This window comes from Microtus oregoni, unplaced genomic scaffold, assembly GCF_018167655.1.
Source record: "Microtus oregoni isolate MIOR12 unplaced genomic scaffold, Mior012 000009F_ref0000495, whole genome shotgun sequence".
Classification (NCBI taxonomy): Eukaryota; Metazoa; Chordata; class Mammalia; order Rodentia; family Cricetidae; genus Microtus; species Microtus oregoni.
In genome coordinates this window covers 23,038,705-23,062,564 of record NW_024543068.1, presented here as the reverse complement: position 1 = coordinate 23,062,564, position 23,860 = coordinate 23,038,705, and the positions used below count along the sequence as shown (strand labels likewise).

Below are 23,860 nucleotides of genomic sequence, written 5' to 3'. Positions count from 1 at the left end.
AGGTTAAGGTGGGAATGGGGTCAATGGGGTCAGGAAGACGAGGAGAGGAGGGGGCAACCAAACCAGGTGTATATAAAAATGCAAAACAAAGTTTAAAGTCGGAGATGGTAAATTAGCCCAGTTTGATTGTCCCATAGAATATACAAATATCAACATATCATATTATACCCCAGAATATGTAGAATTATATATAATAAAAATTATATACATAATGAAAAATTATATATAATGAAAGCTAAAATTTGCCAGACATTGTAGTGAATACACACAATCCCAGGACCAGGGAGGCTGAGGCAGGAAGATCTTAAGTTCTATCTCTCTTGAAATGGATAAAAAAAGTCAACTCCAACTAAAATATATGTATTCATAGCGACTTCAACCTCTGGCTTCCACATGGGCCTGCAGGTGTGTTTGTGAAAACACACACACACACACACACACACACACACAGATAGAAACAATAAAAGGAATGCACCAATGTATGCATACCCCGGAACATCTTTTCTAAAGATTATTATGACTTTCAAACAGAAAGACAGTTTCAAATACGGAATGCTTAACCATAAGTCCTGGGAGAAGCTAAGAAGTCACATGTCCAGAGAGCCAATTCAGCCAAAGCGCAGTGTGTCAAGTACATGCTCTCTACTAAGTCTAGTGCTAAATTGTTGGTAACATGGGTGAGAAACAGCAACTGTTTCCGGGAGAGGTTGCAGATCACGACAAAGTAGCAAATTAAACAAGTATAGACTGTAGGGAACCTTGGCGACCAGAAGCAGGTGAGTTCCTTTCCTAAGAAGTTCTCTTTAGATCCGTGGCGCTTGAGGATCTAAATTGACAAGTCAATTGTCACTGGAGGGTCACTTTAAAGAAAACAGGCAGGCAGGGTAAGGCCAAATTATAAAAGCTAGGCGGCGATGAAGCCTTCAGAACTTTTTTGGGGCTCACTACTCACTGAAATCAAAGGTCTTCATGTTCTACCGACTGAACTAGCAAGTACATAAATTAATTTTGAGACTGGGTCTTTTTATGTAGTCCTAGAACTCGCTACATACACCAGGCAGGCCTGTAAATCAACAGAAATCCTCCTGCTTCTGTCTCCGGAGTGCTGAAATTAAAATTAAACCACGCCCCGTTTCTTTGCGGAAATTAAAAAGAGACGACGTCTGCACAAACGTCAACAGATTTCAGATAGCAGATGTCAACAAACAGCGCCGGGTAGTCACGCACGCGCGACAAGGGCGGCGAGAGCAAAGAAAGACCCGGATGGAGGCGGAGCTTGATGTCCCGGATAACACGTCACGGAGCGCGCCTGCGTGAAGTAGCTGGGGCGGGACCTCGGGACCTGGTTCCCGGTGGCGGGGATTTGCCAGCCGGTAAGGAGCATGGGGACCCCTGCAGACGCCGCGACCCGTCCCGTGGGCGCGGGGTCGCTTGAAGGCGTGGGGATCCCGCCGGGTTTGCAGACCGACTGCGAGGCGCTGCTCAGCCGCTTCCAAGAGATGGACAGCGTGCGCTTCGAGGACTTTGCGGAGCTCTGGCGCAGCATGAAGTTCGCGACCATCTTCTGGTGGGTGTGCCTCGCCGCCCTGCGGGAACGCAGCCTGGGTCCCCGGTCTCCGCCTGGGCGCTCTCCCTGGGTCGCCCCTCTGCATCTCCACCGCATCCAGACCTCTGCCTCTCGACCTCCTCCAGTCTTGTTCACCCTGAAGGAATCCACGCTTAGAAACAAAGTAACCACACCGAGACGGGGTCCTCCACGAATGAATCCATTTAGCACGCAACAGTCAAAGTTGGAAGTGCGGATGTGAGCCGCTGTTTAGCTCTTTTAGGTGGACAAAGCCCAAATTCAGCCCTGGGCCGCCTTACCTCTAGCCCCAGCCTCATTTCCAGCGCTCACACTTTGCACTCACTTTCTTGCCCCAGCGTTGCCTTTGGTCCTCCGCTATTGCTTCCTAGCCTGCGAGTTTCCTCCCTCTTTTGGCTTGTCCTTGTTTTCAGTCATATTTAAACCCAAATGACAGTTCTTTAGGGAACTCTTTTGCTCCTCACTTATGAGAGGTTCGTGGTCTATCTGCCCCCCCCCCCCCAGCATCATGTGCTTGCTTATCTCACCTGCCACATTATATTGCGTGGCTGCAGACGCAGTATTAAAGAATGGTGACGAGCACAGGTGATGGGCCCCAAATTAGAATTCAGCTCCCCAACCGTCCCCCACCGAAATCTGAGGCAAGCTTTTTTTTTTTTTTTAAATCTGTAAAATAGAGACAGACACAGTACTTCATGGTAGTGTGAGGATTAAATGAGTCAATATATTTGGGGTGTTCCACATTCAGAATTAATGTTCGGTGTTATTACTACTTTTTGATTTCCCCCTTAGACTGACCTTTGTGGAACAGTGGCGCGATAAATGTGGTACTTCTTCTTGTTTTTGTTTTTTGAGACATGACCTCATTGTGTAGCCCTGGCTGGCCTGAAATTTGCTAACGAGAGCAGACTGCCCTTGAGGTCTGCCTGCCTCTTCCTACCGAGGGCTGGGGTTACAGGCATTCATGACCAAGCCCAGGTTTGAATATGATGTTTGTATTAATTAGCGTAGCACATTGATTATTGAAAAGGCCAAATGATTGAATAAAACTTTATTAGAACTTTTTGCTGAGTAAAGTAGTAAAAATAAAAATTCTATGAATGTAAACTAATTATTATGTAAATTACAGGGACGAAGGATAAAGATATTAGCTGGTCATAGTGATGCATACCGTGAAGCCCAAAATTGGGGGAGCTGGAGACAGGAGAATCAGGAGTTCAAGGCCATCCTTAACTACAAAGAGACTTCCAGATGGGCTGGGCTACTGGATACCCTGCCTCGAGAAACCAAATAACAGCAAAAACTATTTATTGTACAACTATTACAGTACATCGCTAACTGTAATGTATCCACTGTTTAATATACTTCTAACAGAACTCTGAAAAGCAGCTATAATTGTCCATATTTTGGAGCTTAGAAAATCGAAGCTTTTTATTTTTCCGAGATAAGAATTTCTTTGGGTAGCCCTAGCTGTCCTGGAACTCACTCTGTAGACCAGGCTGGCCTCTAACTCACAGAGATCTTCCTGCCTCTGCCTCCCAAGTACTGGGATCAAAGGCATATCACCACCCAGCTGTAAAATTGAAGTTTAAGAAAGAAAATTTTACCAAGTGTGGTGACAGGCTGGTAATTATTAGAGTGATCAGGAGGATCAAAAGTTTGAGGTCAGCCTGGGCTGTGAAGTGAGACCCCCGTCTTAAGAATATCTAAATCAAGCCTGGCGGTGGTGGCGCACGCCTTTAATCCCAGCACTTGGGAGGCAGAGGCAGGCGGATCTTTGTGAGTTCGAGACCAGCCTGGTCTACAAGAGCTAGTTCCAGGACAGGCTCCAAAACCACAGAGAAACCCTGTCTCGAAAAACAAAAAAACAAAAAACAAAAAAAGAATATCTAAATCAATGTCTTTCTATTCCTTTTTAAATTTAATTAAATTTTATTTATTATTATTATTTGAGACAAGGTCTTACTATGTAGTCTTGACTGGCCTGTAATTTATTGTGTAGACCAGGCTGGTCTCTAATGGGATTAAAGGTGGGCACCTCTGGACTGGAGAGATGCCTCAGCAGTTAAGAGCACAGGCTGGTCTTCCTAGAGGACCAGAGTTTAATTCCTAGCACCCTCATGGCAGCTCACAGTTGTCTAAACTCCAGTTTTAGGGCATCTGGTCCTCTCATACAGTCAAACATGCAGGCAAAACACCAATGCACACAAAAACAAAAACAAAAATTAAAAAAAAGAGAGAAAACAGGCCACATGAATGAGGGTACTCATGGATCCCAATTATTTAAGCCTTTCGGTGATGGCACTCGCCTTTAATCCCAGAGGGATTCATTTGGGAGGCAGAGACAGGCCAGCTTGGTCTACAAAGCAAGTTCCAGGATTGCCACGGCAACACAGAGAAACCCTGTCTCAAAAAACCAAAAATAAATAAATAAATAAATAAGCAAACAAAAACATATATGACCTTGCCCAGCCTATTTTCTAGTCTTTTCTGTTTCTAAAATCCATACTCTCTCACTGTACTAAAGGGGTACAGGGCGACACACCAAGGCGATTTTTCTGGGTTACTCTACTAGAGGGGTGGTGGGCTTCTTTCCTTCCTTCCTTCCTTCCTCTTTCTTTCTCTCTTTCTCTCTTTCTTTCTCTTTTTTTGAGACAGGGTCTCTCTGTGCAGCCCTGACTGTCCTGGAACTCAGCATGTAGATGAAGCTGGCCTCATACTCAAAGGGATTTGCCTGCCTCTGCCTCCTGAGTGCTAGGATTAAAGGCGTGCGCCACTACACCTGGCTAGATTTTTCTTTAGGAATCATTTTGGTCTCACTATGGTGGGTAGCTCATGTTCTTTTACTGTACTTACTTATACTTCTGTTTGAGAGCCAAAGTGGTCTCCCCATTTGTAGTGAGGTGTAACGGATTCCTCTAGCTAAAGGGCTTAGGTCTTTATCATTTTATTTTGCTGTTATTAAATGACAAATGCAACATATTTATAGTGATGTGAATGTCAGTTACTTGTACGTGTTGAATGTGTTTGGGGGCATTTTCGCTAAGATTGGCTTTGTTTTTTCAAAGTAGGATCTGGCTATGGTCTTGCATTTGCGGCAGTCCTGCCTCCTGTCTTCTGAGTGCTGGAATTATAGTCTGGGCCACCACTCCCAGCTTCTTGTTTTGACAGTGCGTCTCTTACAGCCCAGACTGGCCTTGATCTTAGTATGGAGCCAAGGATGACCTTAAACCTTTTGATCCTTCTGCCTCCAGTTATCAATTGCTGGGAGGGAGTTCAGAAGTCTGCTACTGTGTCTGGCTTTTAAAAGATGGAGACCATTTTTAATCTGCTAAGTTTGTGTCTATCCTAGAACACTAACATAATGAGTTCAAGGTTGCCTTCTTTGTTTGATTCAGTTTTAAGAGGATCATCACACTGGCTTTTGTATTCTGGTGAATGGGAGCATGGATGATCTTAGGCTGTTTCTCTTAACTCAAACCATAAGTCTTCTCTCTGTTTTGGAATATGTGTACACTGTGTGAGGATGTGTTGCGGTGATTGGTGTGATAAAAAGCTGAATGGCCAATAGCTAGGCAGGAGGAGATGGGGAGAGGATAAATCTAGGTGTGGGATTTGACAACAGACTTGGAGCAAGTCGGGCATGCTGTACTGAGAAAAGGTAAAAGCCACATGGCAAAGCGTAGATTAATAGAAGCAGGTTAATTAAATCATAAGAGTAATTGGGAACAAGTCCAAGCTGAAGGCCAAACTTTAATAAGAAGTCTCCATGTCGTTTTTTGGGAGCCGGCGATCTAAAATTAGTCTGACAAGAAAGCTTGGCAGCCTTCCAGGAACAGAAAGTGATGCAAATCCTGGAGACTATTGGGAAATGTTTTTGAGTCTGTAATGACCATGATTATTTTAATAGTAAATGTTATGAATACCGAATCTGAATCTGAAGTCTCTTCTGCAGTCGTCCTTTTGGCAGCAAGGCTGGTGTTTTGGTGGCAGTGTCACGGTTCCCTGACTGAGTGGTCAATGCACGGTAGAAAAAGTTCTTTCTGCTTGACTCTCAAGAGGGCCGGGTGTGGTGTCTCCATCTAGTTCCCAACAGTTAAAGAAGCAGGGGTCTCGAATAACTTTTGTCTGTGTTCATGTAACAGTGGGTATATGTATGTATATATATCTCCTTTTTGTTTTACAGTGGCAAGATGAGGAACCTGAAAAAGAACCTGTTTACAAAAGAGGCTTTAGCTCTGGCCTGGCGCTACTTTCTGCCTCCATACACCTTCCAGATCAGAGTTGGTGCTTTGTATCTGCTGTACGGGTTGTATAACACGCAGCTGTGCCAGCCAAAACAAAAGGTAAGGTTGGGGGATTAGTTTCCCCCAGTAGAAACCTGAACCAGGCACTGTATTTTAAAAATAATAAAGGACTTATGCGGAAATATCAGTGTTTGCGTTTACAGTCATGAAAAGGGATCCAGTCCGTTTCTTACGGCCTTGCTTTTCTCCTGGTTGTAGATCAGAGTTGCCCTGCAGGACTGGGACGCCGTTATTAGATTTCAGCAAGACCTGATAAACGCGCAGCATTTCGATGCAGCTTTTGTTTTCAGGAAGCTTCGGCTAGACAGAGCCTTCCACTTCACAGCAATGCCCAAGCTGGTATGTTGCCTTAAAAAACATAACAAAAGAAACCACCATGTATTTTCACAACAAATTACATTTCGTTGTCCATTGCTTGCTTTGTTTTCCTGGAAGTGTGTCGTCTGTTAGTGGTGATCAAAACTGTAGCCCTTCTTATGATTGTTTTCCCTGCAGACAGAATAGAACCTCTGCTCTTGAGTCAGGGCATTGGTGGATGCCACACCTCAAGCCAGTTGTTGTGAGTGGGAAGAGAGGTGGCGTCTGGATCTCTCCCAGCGTTGAGGGTTCAGTCCTGAGCTGCATGCACGTTAGGAAGTTATCAGTCACTCAGCTGTTTCTCTCTTGTCTTGCCGCTTTTGTGTAGAAATCTGCCAAACTTGCCTTTCTGCATTTGAGTGTCAAGAGGGCTTGACAAAGGAATTTAAATCTCAGTTGGTAAAAAATTGAAATTTCTTAAAAAAAAAAATGAACACCATTTGTTCAGTTTTGTAACGTTTAAGACACTGGATCAGAAGAGCAGAGAGTCTCCTGGAAAAATCATCTGTCTTTTCAAAGCTGGGCAGATTCTGTAGCATGCAGTGTGGCCTCTGATACTTAAAGATGCCTGCTAGGCTCTGAAAATGGATCGCTAACAAGTGTATTGTAGAGTTTTTCTTTTTCTCCTGTGCTTTTACTCCTAGCTTGTGTTTAAGCACTTAAAAAATATCCTTTAAAAGGTGTTCATTTAACATTTTTGAAAAAGTTTTATTGTTGTGCATGTGTGAACCTAATGTAGGAGGTGGTGCCACTGCACGTGTGTGGGCGGTAGGACAGCTTTGTGCTATTCTCCTTTCAACCGTGACTGGGAGTCTAGGGATCCACTCAGGTGACCAGGCTTGCTCAGCCCGTGACTTCGCTCACGGAGCCATCTCTCCAGTACCAGATGTCCATTGTAAAATGCATTCTTTGTATTTAGCTTTCATGTAGAATGAAGAAAAAAATTCAAAAAACTGAAGTGACACGAAAATTTAAGGACCCAAATGATCGTGTAATGAAACTTATCACTTCTGATGTATTAGAGGTGAGTTTGTTCTTACAACTCTTGAAGTTGGGGAATGTGATCTTATTGACAATTATGCTGAGGTTATAACTTCATTAACTAGGTAGTGACAGTTTCTGTAATTGTTTTAGCATATATCTTGTCAACGCAGTCATTTTGGAAAGTAATTATATTTTGAATTAGTTTGCCTTTATGATTGTCATCAGATGGAAATAAAGGACGAAGTATGGTGGTACATGCCTGCAGGTGCAGTACTAGCCTGGTTTATATAAGCAAGACCCTGTCTCTTAAGATAAAACAGTCTCACACCCACACCCATACTGTGTGTGTGTGTGTGTGTGTGTGTGTGTGTGTGTGTATGTATGTATGTATATATGAACCCTAATATACATTCAGGAAATAAAGGGCCCCTTTTTTCACTTTTAGGAAATGCTGAATGTTCACGATCATTATCAAAATATGAAGCATGCTATTTCAGCTGATAAGACCACGCCAGACAAAGCTCTCAGCCTGGTAAAGGAGGATTTTTTTGACAACATTAAGAACATAGTTTTGGAGCATCAACAGTGGCACAAGGACAGGAAGGTAATTTCTTATTGTTGCTGTCCTACCCTTGTACTGTGTACAGATGTGAACATGTGGGCTCTGCCAAAGAGAGGCAGCCTGGCATGGTGGCCGCATTGCCCTTCTAGTTAGGGCTCTGTCACTTAGCAGGCATGTGATGTGACTTCATTCAGCATTACAAATAGGGGTGGGGGAGAGTAAATCTTATGTTTTTAGACCAAACCCAGCATATAAATTACTTTTGTTTGGTGCAATATTAATTTCAACATGGTTGTAAAATTTTGAATTCAATCCCAACATGTAAATATTAGTGGACTGCGTGTTCTTATAAACCAGAGAGTCTGGTTCCACTGGCTCTATTTGCTGCATAGTAGGGGACCCTGCACCCCAATGGAGGCTTTTCTCTTTCCAGCATTGTCTCTCTGTGTGACTGAGACATTAATTTTCAACCTAGCTTTCTTTCTTTTTTCTTTGTTTGTTTTTATACACATATACGCACACATATTTTGTTTGTTCGTTTGTTTTGAGGGCAGTTCTTTCTATTTAGTCCTGGAACTCACTGTATAGACCAGGCTGGCCTTGAACTTCACAGAGGTCCTCTTTCCTCTGCATCCTGAGTGCTAGAATTAAAAGTGTGTGACACCACACCCATTTTTTTTTTTTAAATACCAAGGAGTATATTCTTCATTTGTTAAGGGGGTTTAGGTAATTTAAAAATACTTTCTACTTTCTAGGACTATTTTGAAACTTTGTGGTCCTTTAAAAATATTTTTTGCTGCGTGTGTGTGTGTGTGTGCTTGATTGAGTGCTCATGGAAGTCAGAGGACAGCTCCTGGGAATTGCTTTTCTTCTTTTAGCTTGTGGGTTCTAGGGATTGAGCTTGGGTCATCGGGCTTGATAGCAAATGCCCTGACCTACTGAGCCATCTCTCTAGCATGAAATTTTATAATCTTTTTTTTTTTAAATGACAGTCTTTTTTTAAAATATTTATTTATTATGTATACAATATTCTGTCTGTATGTATGCCTGCAGGCCAGAAGAGGGCACCACAACCCATTACAGATGGTTGTGAGCCACCATGTGGTTGCTGGGAATTGAACTCAGGACCTTTGGAAGAGCAGGCAATGCTCTTAACCTCTGAGCCATCTCTCCAGTCCCCGAAATTTTATAATCTTTATCTTTTGTTTTGTTATGTTTTTTCGAGACAGGGTTTCTCTGTGTAACAACCCTAGCTTCCCTGGAACTAGCTCTTATAGACCAAGCGGGCCTTGAACTCACAGAGATCCGCCTGCCCTTGCTTCCCAAGTGCTGGGATTAAAGGCATGAGTCCCCACCGCCCGGCTGAAACTTCATAATGTTAGACAGTGTGCTGGTTAGTTTTCTGTTAGCTTGATGAACGCTAGAGTCATTTGAAAAGGGGGAACCTCAGTTGTGTAAATGCTTCCATTAGACTGACCTTAGCGACTCTGTGAAACATTTTCTTGATTACTGATTGGTGTGGGAGGGTGCAGCCTGCTGTGGGTAGTGCTGCCCCTGGCAGGTGGTCTGGTATAAAGAAGTGGTCTGAGCAAGTCATGGGAAGCAGCCCAGTAAGCAGAGTTCCTCCATGGCGTCTGCTTCAGTTCTTGTCTCTAGGTGCCTCCTGAGTCTCTACTCTGACCTCCTTTCATTATGGACTGTAAGCTAAAAGGTGAAATAAACCCTTTCCTCCCCAAGTCGCTCTGGCCATGGTCTTTATCACAGCAATAGGACAGATGGTGACCCACCCTGCAGTAATATGAAATGACCTAATTTTTCAGTAATTAAAAGTAACTTCTTCATTTTTAAAATTGTAACCTACTAATTATGTGTAATTAATGGAAATATAAATGTGTGTATATTAATAACATTTCTGTTCTTTCAGAATCCGTCCTTAAAACCTAAACTTAAAGATGGAGAAGAAGAAAGTGAAGGCACTTCCCAGGAGCCAGAGGTCAGCAAAATGTTAACAAAGGCAGGGTCTGTCCCTTTTATGTGTGGCTGATTCCGCTTTGTACGTGTTAGGACCCTTAGCTCACATTAGTAAACATGGGAGAATTCTACTCTGTGTACTCTGTGGTAACCTCAACTGTGCAGGTCGGCAGTGAGGGGGTAGCAGTTCTGAGCAGGTGGGGGCAGGGTGCTGGGAGGTGCTCTTAATTCTTAGGGGCGGGGTCAGGCTTGTGTGAGGAAGTCTTTGTCAGCCTCTGACTCTGTGATACTGGGGTGCTTTTTGCAGTTTCTCATGTTCAGTGCTTCATCGCTCTTGTGCTGCCATCTTTAGGCAGATGAGGGAATGACAGTCAAGAATTCTGCTTCGTCCCTAAGGCTTTTGTCCCTATTTTCTTCCTGAGTCTTGAAGGAAATGGTCCACCGCTGCGAGGATGGCCTTATGACACGTGCTGTACCTGCAGGCAGAGGGTGGTGTCATGTGTGACTTTGTATCGATGCATGTCTAAACATGTTAGTTTCTTTTGTTTTACCTTTGTCTCAAATCTTAATCCTGACTACAGATCCTTAGATTTTCGTAATGTCCTTAATGTTTGAACTTTGTTTTCCTTTTTTATTTTCCTTCCAGAGATGTGAAAGAGCAGAGTCTTTAGCAAAAATAAAAGCAAAAGCCTTTTCTGCTGTTGCTCAGGTAAGTTTCTTGTTTAGTACACCAACGTTACAGCCTCCTCTCTCAAATGGCAGTTTAGTTTCCATCTCTGTAGTCCACACAGAGTTGAAGAGTCCGTCACCCAGCAGGCGCTCTGCAGCCGGGCAGCGTTCTGCCCTTTGCCTCTTGCCCCGCGCACCTGACCCCGAGGGAGGGCCCTGTGTGGCCCTGTGTGGCTTCTCCTCTTCTAGGTCTTCCTTTTGCCCGTTGCCTAGAATGTTGAAGTCATGTTCTCCACCCTCCTCCACCTTCTGGGACTCCAGTCCAGGAGCAATGGGGGTGTGCTGTCTGTCTCTCACGTTCAGGACCATAACTTGGGTTTTTATTGATTGTTGGCCTTCAGGTGGCTATCATTTTAGTCTGAGACCTTTGTGCCTAAAGAATTTTTTGAATTATTTTTTATTGTATCTTTTTTTTTCTTTACCCATCTTGTTTTTTCTTTGCTATTTTCAGTCTGTTTCTGTTAGGGTGTTTCTTAAATGTTAACTTCTTGGCTATTGATTTTTGTTGTTTGTTTTTTAGTATTTGTGCTACATTTTTTTCTGTACCGAGAATGTCTGTCATTAAGAACATTAATTTAATTAGTTTTTGATGTTTCCTCTCATTTTCTTTGAATCTATTTCTCTATTTATTTTGGTCTCTGTTTTTCATTCTCTTGGCTTTGTTCCAGAAGATCGGAGCTCCTCAGATGCCTCTTTATATAGAGTGACTAACGGTTGAGGCAGGCTTTTAACTCCTTCATTTCCTTTTTTTGGATCTAGTCATTTTGGCTAAAGAGCAAGCTTCCATTCCCTTTCCTGAGAGAGTAGGGTAGGAAGCAAGTCTGGCTGCCAGTGTTTCCGGAGCTTCCAGTCAGTCAGGAGCTCAGAGTCCGTGCTCAGACAGCCTTCTACTGCCTCTGCCCTCCTCCACTGTACTGTCTTTGTTTCTTTGGTTTCATTCATTCATCCATTTATTTATTTATCAATTATAAAATCCTAAGTATCTCTGATTCGTTTTTCCCAGAGGACAGACTCCTGGTGTCCTGGTGTCCTGGGGAGGCGGTCCATTGCCCAGCTTTGAGGCTGGGGAGCAGGACTCGGTTCCCCTGTAGATTTTTGCTGTGTCTCCCTATGGTTTTGATGCAGGTCTATTGGGTGAACTGTTCTGTAGTAGCTCTCCCTTGTGGCCATGTGATTTCTAACCTTCCCTTGTTAAGGCAGTTGTCACTCACTTTCCTACTCAGAACTATAATTGAGTAATTGAGTTGTTCCCACCATGTGTCTGGTTTTGTTTTTTTTTTTTTTTTTTTTTTTTGTGTGTGTGTGTGTGTGTGTGTGTGTTTGTTTCATTATTTTACTCAAGTTTTAGGAGAAAGCATGTAGATGGAGGTTTCTGACCTGCCCAGTCCACAGCCGTTCTATCCAAATAAACACACAGAGGCTTATATTAATTACAAACTGTTTGACCTGTTAGCTCAGGCTTATTACTAATTCACTCTTATGACTTAGATTCACCCATAATTTTTGTCTATGTTTAGCAACGTGGCTTAGTACCTTTTTTCAGTAAGGAATTCTCATCTTACTTCCTCTGTGTCTGGCTTGGGCCTTTCCTCTTCCCAGAATTCTCTTAGTCTAGTTGCCCCCATCTATACTTCCTGCCTGGCTACTGGCCAGTCAGTATTTTACTAAACTAATACGAGTGACAAATCCTTACAGTGTACAGTAGCATTATCCCACAGCAGAAGCAAGTACTGATAAATTCATTTTTAATTCTATATATTTTTCTTAGATCTTTTTTCCTGACTATTTTATGGGAAATCAAACTATCATTTTCCAACTGTAGAAATAAAAAGTAATAGTCAGTATTTAGGAGGATTCTTCATTGGTTAGGTATTACACCTTTGCTGCACACCATCACAGTAAAATGAGTATAAGACATTGAAAATACACCAAGGAAGATAAATGGATTATATTCAGTTCTTTTTAACCAGAATTCTCTTTATGTATGGAGAGAATTTGTTGTCAAACGGTGTCTTGTGTATATCTTAAGACTGCAGATAATTTTGAAAATCCAGTTGCATCATACCCCACGATCGTTCCACGTGTACGATTGCACAGCTGCAGTTTTTTCTCTCGTAAGGTGCAGTTGGTGTCTTAGAATTGCTTTTGAAGACTCGCTGATAAGGCATATCTCTGAGTTCAGGGCCAGCCTGGTTTATATAGTATATCTAGCGAGGGCTGTGTAGAGGGACCCTGCCTCAGAACAACAACAGATCCCTTGGTTTGCTGGTCTCAGATACCATTGGGACCAGAACTTCCCTCCTCACTTTTCCTGTCTGTCTTTTCAGTATTGTTCATGCTCCTGGCTTTGGTTCAGAGCTGGTGTTTCCTTCCTGGTAGTTACAGTTCTAAAACAGTGAACGAGTGGGTGTGTGAAACCCATCTTGACCAGTCTGGGCCTTATGGTCATACCTGGAACAAGGCAAACAGTGGGAGGTGCCTTATTGTGAGTCAGACCCTACTCTTCTGAGATTCTAGATAACCCAGTGTGAGCTGATGGTGAGGCAGCTGCAGGACTTGGTTATACAGGTGAAAAGTCTGTGTCTGCGTACAATCTGTGTATAGTACAAGCCCGGTAATAATAAGGACATGATGGCATGTGTTTCTGCTTTCCTCACCTTCGTGATCTGTCCTTTGGACTCACTGTGTTATTCATCGTGAATAACTGGGTTTCTCTTAATAAGGCGTCCAAGTCCAGGAGGCATCGCCAAGCCAAGCTTGACTCCTCTGACTCTGATTCTGGGTCTGGACAAGGGCAAGGCAAAGCAGCTAAGAAGAAAAGAACCAGAGAGACAGCAGAACCAGCAGGAAAGAAGAGGCCTTCCAAAAGCAGAGGTACTTTGCTTTAAAAGTCTTACTAAGGCCTGGCAGGGATGAGTAGTCCTTACTTCTAGGATGGGTTAGATCATGATGGGGAGATATCTGTAATACCAACATCCAGGAGGCTGAGGCAGGAGGATTACCAGTTTAAGGCCAACTTGAGCTACATAGTAAGATCCTAGCCAGGTGGTGGTGCACGCCTTTAATCCCAGCACTCGGAAGGCAGAAGCAGGCCAGTCTCTGTGAGTCTGAGGCCAGCCTGGTCTATAAGAGCTAGTTCCAGGACAGGCTTTAAAGTTACAGAGAAACCCTGCCTTGACCAATAAACAAACAAATAAATGAAATGTCTCAGAAAAAAAAAAAAGATTTGTGTAGGAACATCATGGAATTTAATATTAAAGATTAACCCATTTTCATAGCTTCATGGGCTCTTGTTGCTGAAAGAGACCCTAGAGATTGTATCAAACATATTATTCAGTGTAACTTTATTAGTAATGATGTATGTAAATTAAGTTACATCTAGAAAAGGCCAGTAAGTAATGCAGTCTATAAACCTTATCTCCTTCAGTTAAATTCATTAAAGTATCTGTTTCCTTTGTAATAGAGTGTCTGCAAAATGACCTTACTACTTGACCATGTATTTTAATGATTTGAATTTTCGAAAATTGAATAAATGCTATGTATTCAGCACAGCTAAGGTTGGAATGTGTTAATGACAGAAAGCACACTAGAAACATTAACACATACTTAATAATTTTACCAGACACACTGCTAGCTCCTTCGGGTTTGTGAAAGTCATTTACGGCCTCTGAATGTGTTTCTTTTTCCCTGTGTTGAGGCAGTGGAGGGTGAGTGGAAGTTAAATAGCTTCAGTGTATGTCAGATATGGTTCCGTGCTGTGTGAAAGTTGCTTCAAGTGCAGTAAGAATTCTGAGGAAGATGCCCATGGTGGTTAAGGGTAGCCAAGTAGTGATTTAAAGGGGAACTTGCTCCTCAGAAGTTGGCAGGCACAGGGAAGACAATTCAGTTCAAACTTGAGCATTGAAAAAAAATCCCAAAGTGCAGAAACAGGCCCCCGAACTGAGGTAGGAGATGAACCAAAAGCTCTTCCTGAATCTAGTCATTCTAGGATGCAGTCATGATGCAGCTAATTGGAATCTAATAGATTAATAATATAATTTATCTTATATTAGGCTTATAAAGGGGAAAATATATATTATAATTGATAATGTCTGATATCCATCCTTGATTTAAAAAGTCTCTAGATTAGGGGGTTATCAGACTTTCTATAAGGTTCAGATAGCGAGTATTTTAGACTTTATAAGCTATACGACTTCTTTCACAGCTTAGCTGTGCAGCTCCCAGTATAATGTGAAAGAACATCTGAATATACTGCAGTAGAGGTAGGTGATGGGTCAGGGTCACCACAGACCGTGCCAGAGCAGTCCTTTCCTGGAGGAAAGAAATAGATGCTCCTTTATTTTTTAAAGGCAGGAAGACAGACAGAGAGCCTAACATTAGCAACGATACATTAGAAGAATGTTTTATCTGACATTGTGCACAGAGAGCTAGGTGGCGTGATTGGGAACGTGAACTTGTATATTATCAGAGAGAAGCTATACAGTTTCCATGGCGTGTGAGTGGCCAGTGCTATATGTAAAATGTATTCTGTACTTAGCTGAACAAAAATTAAGAGCAAAAGTTTTAGTAAAGTAAGGGACCCTACTACAGAAATTATAGCTGGAAAGGTTCATAAAGAGAATCTGAGATAGTTTTATTGATATAGTAAGTTAATAGTAACAGATTATAAATTTCTCATAAGACACAATATAGTAAATCTGAATAACCTTTTATTTGCCAAAGGATTAGAATTTGAAGATGCTCTACTGGACATCTCTGTAAATTTTAGTGGACATGGTAGTACATACTTTTAATCCCCATGCTAGGGCATCAGAGGAAGGCAGTACTCCATGATTTCTAGGCTACACAGGGCTGCATAATGAGGCTCTGTCTTAAGGGGGGAAAAAAGAAATAATTTGAATTTTATTTGTTATGTTTTGTTTTGGTGAAGATAGGACTCCTGCAGCCCAAGCTCACCTTGGCTCTCTTGGCTGTCTGTGTAGACACAGATGGTTTTAAACTCCCGAACCTTCTGCCTCTACCTTCCAAGTGCTGGGATTATATACACACACTACCACACTGGCTCAAGAATTTTAATTTTAAGGAAGTGCAGTTTGTAATTTTTTCTTTCATGATTCATGCTTTTTGTGTTATGCGTTAAAAAAGTCTTATCTGAGAATAGTTCTTCAGTGTTCTCTGGTATGCATTTTGAAACTTGCATGTGTGTGACACATTTGAATCATTTTGTTACATATGCAAGTGGAGGGATTTTCTGACTGTGGATGGAAAACTGTATCAGCATTGTTTAAGGCTACTCTTTTTCCTCCAAATGGCCTTCACACCTTTGTCAGAAATAAAACCAAGACCATCTCAATGGCTCAGCAGGTAAAGGTGATGGCTGCCAAACCTGTCAGCTGAGCTCAGTCTCCTGGACCCACTGGCAGTAGGAGTGAGCCGGGTTTCAGCCGCTGTCCTTTGACCTCCACGTACACACCTACACAGGTGTGCCTCAGTGTCACATGTACACATACACAGGTGTGCCTCAGTGTCACATGTACACCTACACAGGTGTGCCTCAGTGTCACATGTACACATACACAGGTGTGCCTCAGTGTCACATGTACACCTACACAGGTGTGCCTCAGTGTCACATGCACACATACACAGGTGTGCCTCAGTGTCACGAGTACACATACACAGGTGTGCCTCAGTGTCACGTGTACACATACACAGGTGTGCCTCAGTGTCACGTGTACACATACACAGGTGTGCCTCAGTGTCACATGTACACATACACAGGTGTGCCTCAGTGTCACATGCACACATACACAGGTGTGCCTCAGTGTCACGTGCACACATACACAGGTGTGCCTCAGTGTCACGTGTACACCTACACAGGTGTGCCTCAGTGTCACATGTACACCTACACAGGTATGCCTCAGTGTCACATGCACACATACACAGGTGTGCCTCAGTGTCACATGTACACATACACAGGTGTGCCTCAGTGTCACATGCACACATACACAGGTGTGCCTCAGTGTCACGTGTACACAGGCGTGCCTCAGTGTCACGTGTACACATACACAGGTGTGCTTCAGTGTCACATGTACACAGGCGTGCCTCAGTGTCACGTGTACACATACACAGGTGTGCCTCAGTGTCACGTGTACACATACACAGGTGTGCCTCAGTGTCACATGCATACACAGGTGTGCCTCAGTGTCACGTGTACACATACACAGGTGTGCCTCAGTGTCACGTGTACACATACACAGGTGTGCTTCAGTGTCACATGTACACAGGCGTGCCTCAGTGTCACGTGTACACATACACAGGTGTGCCTCAGTGTCACGTGTACACATACACAGGTGTGCCTCAGTGTCACGTGTACACATACACAGGTGTGCCTCAGTGTCACGTGTACACATACACAGGTGTGCCTCAGTGTCACGTGTACACCTACACAGGTGTGCCTCAGTGTCACGTGTACACCTACACAGGTGTGCCTCAGTGTCACGTGTACACCTACATAGGTGTGCCTCAGTGTCACATGTACACATACACAGGTGTGCCTCAGTGTCACGTGTACACCTACACAGGTGTGCCTCAGTGTCACGTGTACACATACACAGGTGTGCCTCAGTGTCACGTGTACACATACACAGGTGTGCCTCAGTGTCACATGTACACCTACACAGGCGTGCCTCAGTGTCACGTGTACACCTACACAGGCGTGCCTCAGCGTCAGATGTACACATACACAGGTGTGCCGCAGTGTCACATGTACACATACACAGGTGTGCCTCAGTGTCACGTGTACACATACACCGGTGTGCCTCAGTGTCACGTGTACACCTACACAGGTGTGCCTCAGCGTCACATGCACACATACACAGGTGTGCCTCAGTGTCACATGTACACATACACAGGTGTGCCTCAGTGTCACATGTACACATACACAGGTGTGCCTCAGTGTCACATGTACACCAACACAGGTGTGCCTCAGTGTCACATGCACACATACACAGGTGTGCCTCAGTGTCACATGTACACATACACAGGTGTGCCTCAGTGTCACGTGTACACCTACATAGGTGTGCCTCAGTGTCACGTGTACACATACACAGGTGTGCCTCAGTGTCATGTGTACACCTACACAGGTGTGCCTCAGTGTCACATGTACACATACACAGGTGTGCCTCAGTGTCACATGTACACCTACACAGGCGTGCCTCAGTGTCACGTGTACACATACACAGGTGTGCCTCAGTGTCACGTGTACACCTACACAGGTGTGCCTCAGTGTCACATGTACACCTACACAGGTGTGCCTCAGTGTCACGTGTACACATACACAGGTGTGCCTCAGTGTCACGTGTACACCTACACAGGTGTGCCTCAGCGTCACGTGTACACATACACAGGTGTGCCTCAGCGTCAGATGTACACAGGTGTGCCTCAGTGTCACATGTACACCTACACAGGTGTGCCTCAGTGTCACATGCACACATACACAGGTGTGCCTCAGCGTCAGATGCACAGCTCACAAAAAATTTACTTTTACTGTGTAAGCATGATGCATGTGTTTAAGGAGTACTTTGTACTTATTTTAAAAAACTGGCGGGGCTGGAGAGATGGCTCAGTGGTTAGGATCACTGTCTGTTCTTTGGGACCCAGGTTCAGTTTCAGCACACAACTGCCTGTAACCCAGATCCAGGGGATCTGGTGCCCTCTTCTGGTCTTCTTGGGCATTAGGCACACAAATAGTACACAGACACATATCCAGGCAAATCTCCCATGCACATAGAATAAAAATAAAGAAATGTTTAACAATAGAGGAAGCCATAGACTAAGAGAAGCAGGGGATGACCTGGAAAGGGCAGAGTCTGGGGTGTACAGAGTGAGGTCTATTTTGGTTCACAGGGAAACAGTGTTAACTTTTAGTAATTCTGGAAAAATATGCTGAGTATTACATCATGGCCTGACCTCAAAAGTGGAGTCAGCCGCCTAGGCTTATCTTGGTAGGCAGAGGTGAGTGACATGACTAGCGTCTCCTTGAAAACCAGGAGTCACCAGAAGGTTCGAGTTAACAGACTAAAGTGGGCTGCTGTGGGGCTCAGGTTTAGCAGTGGCAGACAGTGGCTGTGGGTGTAGGAAGTAGAGGGCATCCTGACAGGTCTGCAGATGCAGGAAGAGGCTGATGGGGGATGAGATAAGCTGAGTCTCAGAATGTGGAGGACGCTGGTGGTAAATGCTGGGGAAGTAGGGGTGGCGAGATGAGGATTGCATATGGGGGAACATTTGCTCAGTCTGTCTGGCTAGATTCAATTCCTGTAATGTCTGTCTGTCCTTGCTATATATAGTCAAGGAAGACCTTGAACTTCTGGTCCTCCTGCTTCCAACTTCCTAGTGCTGGGGCTGTAAATGTGGACCACCCTGCCTGGCTATGGTGCTGGGCATCAAACTCACCTGTATCCTGCGCTAGGTTAATGCTCCACTGACTGAGCCACATCCCAGCCCAAATCTAGAGGGTTTTTTTTTCTATTTATTTATTTATTATGTATACAATGTTCTGTCTCTATGCCTGCAGATCAGAAGAGGGCACCAGACCCCATTACAGATGGTTGTGAGCCACCATGTGGTTGCTGGGAACTGAGCTCAGGACCTTTGGAAGAGAGGCAATGCTCTTAACCACTGAGCCATCTCTCCAGCCCCCAAATCTAGAGTTTTTGAAAGTGGAAATTCACTGGCAGATATGACTAAAACGTATGTAAGCGTGTGTCTTGTGTAGCAAAAGGAAACGTGTCTGCATTCAGAAAGGAAACTGAAGCTGTTCAGCTTTAAATTACGTGAAGGAACACATGATCAGCCCCTCTTGGCACCCTATTTGTGTGATAAAGGTCAAATGAGGTGTCTCACCAATTTTGTTTCTTCTCATTTTCCACTTTGCCTACTAGAAGAATTATAGCTGTATTCAATATATAATATTCAATATTCAATATATAATATATTCAATATAATATTCAATATATAAAATATAGCTGTATACTTGTTTTGTAGATGCAGGGTTTCAGTATGTAGCTCAAGCTGGCCTGGAACTTGCTATGTGGCCCAGTCAGTCCTCAGACTTGTAATCCTCCTGCTTCAGCTTCTTGAGTGCTGGGATTAAAGGTTTTTCTACCCATTTATTTGTTTGAGGCTGGAGCTCACTCAAAGTGAACCATCCTCCCAAGTGCTGAGATTATAGGTGTGTGCCACCATGCCCAGTGACACAAATATTTTAATATTTAAGAAAAGCTTTGACAGCGAGGTATCAGTCAAGGCTAAGAATGAGAAAGAAGTCATAGGAAATTTGGTAATTGGTAAATTAATTAGAAAAGAAACATTTAAAAAATTTCTATTCTGGAATGCATGATTATGTTATTATAATTTCAGTGTTATAATACCTAAGATTAGCGTTCTTTGGTTTTATATACAGTAATTTCTCATTATCTCTAAACATTTCTAGGTAATGTTCAGAATGACCAGAAGGAAGAGAAGTCTTTACGCCTGAGTATGCCCATCATTGCGGAAGAGGCAGAGGAGACTGTCGACTTCAGTGAAGCAGGTACAGGAGCACTCACTGGTTAGTGCAGGGCTTAGGTTTGCAGAGCCGTATCGTTAGAGCCTTCCAGGTGACAGACAGGCGACTCAGTCCTCTGACCCTCTGTCCCTCTGTCTTTGCCTCATCGGAGCAGGTGATTGTTACTTTGTAACCATGCTTTTCCCCAGCTAGTGAAGATGCAGTACGTGGATGTGGTTGTCTTTTGGGGAGTCTGTAGTGTCACTCTCTCAGAAGCTGCCTACAGACCTCTGCCCTGCCCTGCTTCTGGTCCTGGCACTGTCTTCTAGGAATCTGTTCTCTTTTTCTTCCTAACCCCTTCCACTCCCCAGCTTCCCTGGTATCCCCTTTTTATTTTTCATTGATGGCGAATATTTCTTTTCCTTTTTTCTTTTTTTTAAGACAGGGTTTCTCTGTAGCTTTGGAGCCTTTCCTGGAATTCGCTCTATAGACCAGGCTGTCCTCGAACTTACAGAGATCCACCTGCCTCTGCCTCCTGAGTGCTGGGATTAAAGGCGTGCATCACCACTACTTGGCTAGAATATTTCTTTTTATCATGTCTTTCTGAAGTTCTTGTTTCTGTGTCTTGTATTTAGTGATGATTATTTGCATGATAGCTATGCATTAGCTGTGAGACTCAGAAAGACAGACCATGTAAGTGCTGTATTCCTAGGTTTCCTTGTAATGGAGTTGATGTCTCTCTTTTCACTAGCCAAGATAATGCTCACTTATCTAGCCCTGGGTTTAAACTAATTATAGAGAAGGTATAAACCTGGAGAAATTTCAAGCAACTTAATAATTATGAATTAAGATTTGGAGTGACAGAGATTTCCTATCTTATTGGCATCTCAGTAAGATTGAAATATTGCTGTCTCATTGGAGATAGGAGTTTCTAAACCACAATTTCATTGGAAAAAGTCACGTGTGTCAGAGCTAAGATTTTTTTCTAATTTTAAGTTGGCAATAAGATAATGAGCTCCATTGTATTTTTTAAATAAATATTAAATTTTAGTTATATGTTATATAATAATATATTGATATTGTAAGTAATTTAACATATATTATACATTTGTGTGTGTGTGTGTGTGTGTGAGAGAGAGAGAGAGAGATTCATCTCCCTCACTGCCTCCCTCTTGGATCTTGGCTGTGAGGACATTGTTGGGTTAGAGGAGTTAAACTCTTACACAGGTAATAATAAAAATGTAATAATAAAACTGTCATTTAAATGTCAGTTTTTTTTTAAAAGAATTGATGGACTTCTTAACCTTGTATCCAGAGTTCACCGCTCCCAAAAAGAAAAGAAAGCGCTGACCAGGAGCCTGGTGGAGTGTAGCTTCTGAGCTTCCTGACAGAAGAGCAGGTTTGATTTTGTTGTGAGCAAGAGGCTGGCCAGCCAGGACTGACCTCTGAGAACGAGGTCGTTTCTATGAGATGGGAGAGCCCAGCGTCGTCTGTGTGGATGGGAGAGCCCGGCGTCGGTCAAGAGCTGGAGTAGGCGCTGGCTCTGAAGCTGTGTAACATTTCTGTTCAGCGTCTGTGTGGATGGAGATAAAGTCTGCATTCAGGCTGTGACAGAAAGCTGTGCGTTTTATGCTAGCTCCCGAAAGTTCTGTGGCTGCACCTTCTTGTGGCGCTGTAATGTTTACTACTCTAGATTTTAGTTTCTTAAAATACTATTTATATATAAGTGACTCGTACCTGTTATCCAGCAGTGGACTGGGCTGTGGTTTTTGTTTAATAGTTTATGTGTTATGATTAAGTGCAATAAAAGTTTTTCCCACTTGCTTTGTCTTTTAATGTGTGAAATTTGCATGGTCAGCCACTTGACTGATAACTTAGAAAGTTAACACTCCTTCTGTCCTGAATGATGTGTTCCTGTTATCCATTTACTGGACAGGGTCTCGCTGTGTATGGTAGGTTGACCTTGAGTCTTCCACACTCCTGCCTCAGTCCCCACTGCTGGGGTTGTAGACTGCACCGTGCCTCATGCTAGCTTCTTCAGTGTTTGCTCTGAAGTACCCTTTGGTCTAATGCGTATGAATACATTTGTACGTGTGTGTCTTCACCTACACATACGATTAGATAATAAATTGTCTAGTGCTTACATTTAATAAGCCTTGAGGAGCAGTCTTAGAAATTTTAGAATGCATCTTTGTAAATCACAAGAAAAAATTCTATAGCAGCACATCATGCATGTGCTGCTCTTTTAATTTCTCAGCTCAGGAGTTTAAATGGAAATTGTGTGAATGCTGCCAGAAAGAAGTGGATCACCTCCATGACATGTGGCGTGTTCAACCTAACATATAGTTAATTATTAAGGTTCAAAATCTGGCTTGAAGAGGAGATTTCCAAATCTAATATGATTGAAAATATATATCTTGTAAGTACAGTATTTTAAGATAAAAATATTAATGTTGACTTGGCTAAAACTTGGGTTTGCTATCCTTTCGCTACTAATACTAACTTCAGCCCTGTCTGACATGGGCGGGGCACTCCAGATGTGTATAGGCCTTGTCCAGCTGCAACACTGGACAGCTGAGCTGTAATCTCTTTCTCAGAGAGCACTTGGAGACTCTGTGGTATCGTTTCGCAGGCACGTGACGGTGAGTCGTGATAGACCACTGGATGCAGTTCTTCTTATAATAACCGAAGGACTGGGCTTACGCAGACCACTGAGTCGATCAGATTAAACTCCTGGCTCATTTGACAGCTGAAGGGAACCCTAGTTTCCTTGTGTTAATTTTAATTAGGTATAATGTATACCCTCTTGTCAGCCTACCTTGGGTATAGTGAAAAGATTGATACCCCTGCCTGCCTGCCTGCCTGTCTGTCTACTATCTCTTGAGAAAATATCTTAAAAATGAACTTTATACACTGAAAATTACTTTCATTTTTTTCCCCAGGTTAGCTTAGGGAAATAACCATAGTTCCTAATACCTTCCTTACCCTTGGTGCTTGAATTAAATTATAGTTTGAAGAAGGCTTACTTTTTAATGGCTGGAAAGAACTCCGTGGGTGTTAAACTATTCACATTTCCTTTATCTTTTGAACGACTGTGTAGTAATTTTCATTGCACATTTTTCTTCTCTGTGTTAATGTAAATGTCAAAGCCCAGACTCGAGGTTGTATAATCTCTTTTATATGATATTTTTAAATGCCTGAATTATTCATTCTACTGTGCTGTGTATTACAGGTCTGAATTTTTATTGCCAGAGACGTTTGAGCAGGCTTCTTTCAGTCGGAAGAAACAAAAGCATCCTCCCACTATCTTAAATGCTAGAAGCTTACCGGAAGAATGCGGCTAAGTGAGTAAGGGACTCCAGCGGAGACACAGCTTCCTCAAAGACTTGGACAATAACTGTAGGGCTCCTGTACATCAGATGATGGTCTTAACTAGGATAGAGATCCCTGAGTCCTACAGTTGTGGCCCGTGTACCATAGGGCACAACAGATGACAGAGAAGAGCCCATCTCTGGCAGCTTTCCTCAGAAAAGGTGAATGGGCAGACATTTAGAGTCTCAGGATTTCCCAGTGCAATCATGATGTAATCAGGGAGGGACAGAGACTCCCTTCACAGACAGCCACACTACACAGTGGTGAAGACTGTCTGCTCTGAGCAGTCTGGGTTTACTCCTGCATTACACTAATCCATGCCATCCTCAAGAATTTGGGGCTGCGTATACTCTCACTCAGAGGTAATTTGGCCAGGCCTCCTCCACCGAGCTATGCTCAGTCTGTTGTTTCTCTCGCTAAGTTTCACATGCTGGGCTTGGAATTTACTG

At 43.2% G+C, this 23,860-nt stretch overlaps 1 protein-coding gene across 1 annotated transcript; it reads left to right on the top strand.

Annotated features, from left to right (window-relative positions):
• Window positions 1-1,332: 1,332 nt before the first annotated feature.
• On the top strand, window positions 1,333-21,861 carry Snapc1 (small nuclear RNA activating complex polypeptide 1). Its single transcript, XM_041658509.1, has 10 exons — window positions 1,333-1,567; window positions 5,772-5,931; window positions 6,091-6,231; window positions 7,169-7,273; window positions 7,679-7,837; window positions 9,720-9,788; window positions 10,413-10,475; window positions 13,219-13,369; window positions 19,986-20,084; window positions 21,355-21,861. Exons 1-10 carry the CDS (start codon window positions 1,383-1,385, stop codon window positions 21,387-21,389), a joined length of 1,167 nt encoding a protein of 388 aa, XP_041514443.1. The 5' UTR covers window positions 1,333-1,382; the 3' UTR covers window positions 21,390-21,861.
• Window positions 21,862-23,860: the final 1,999 nt, after the last annotated feature.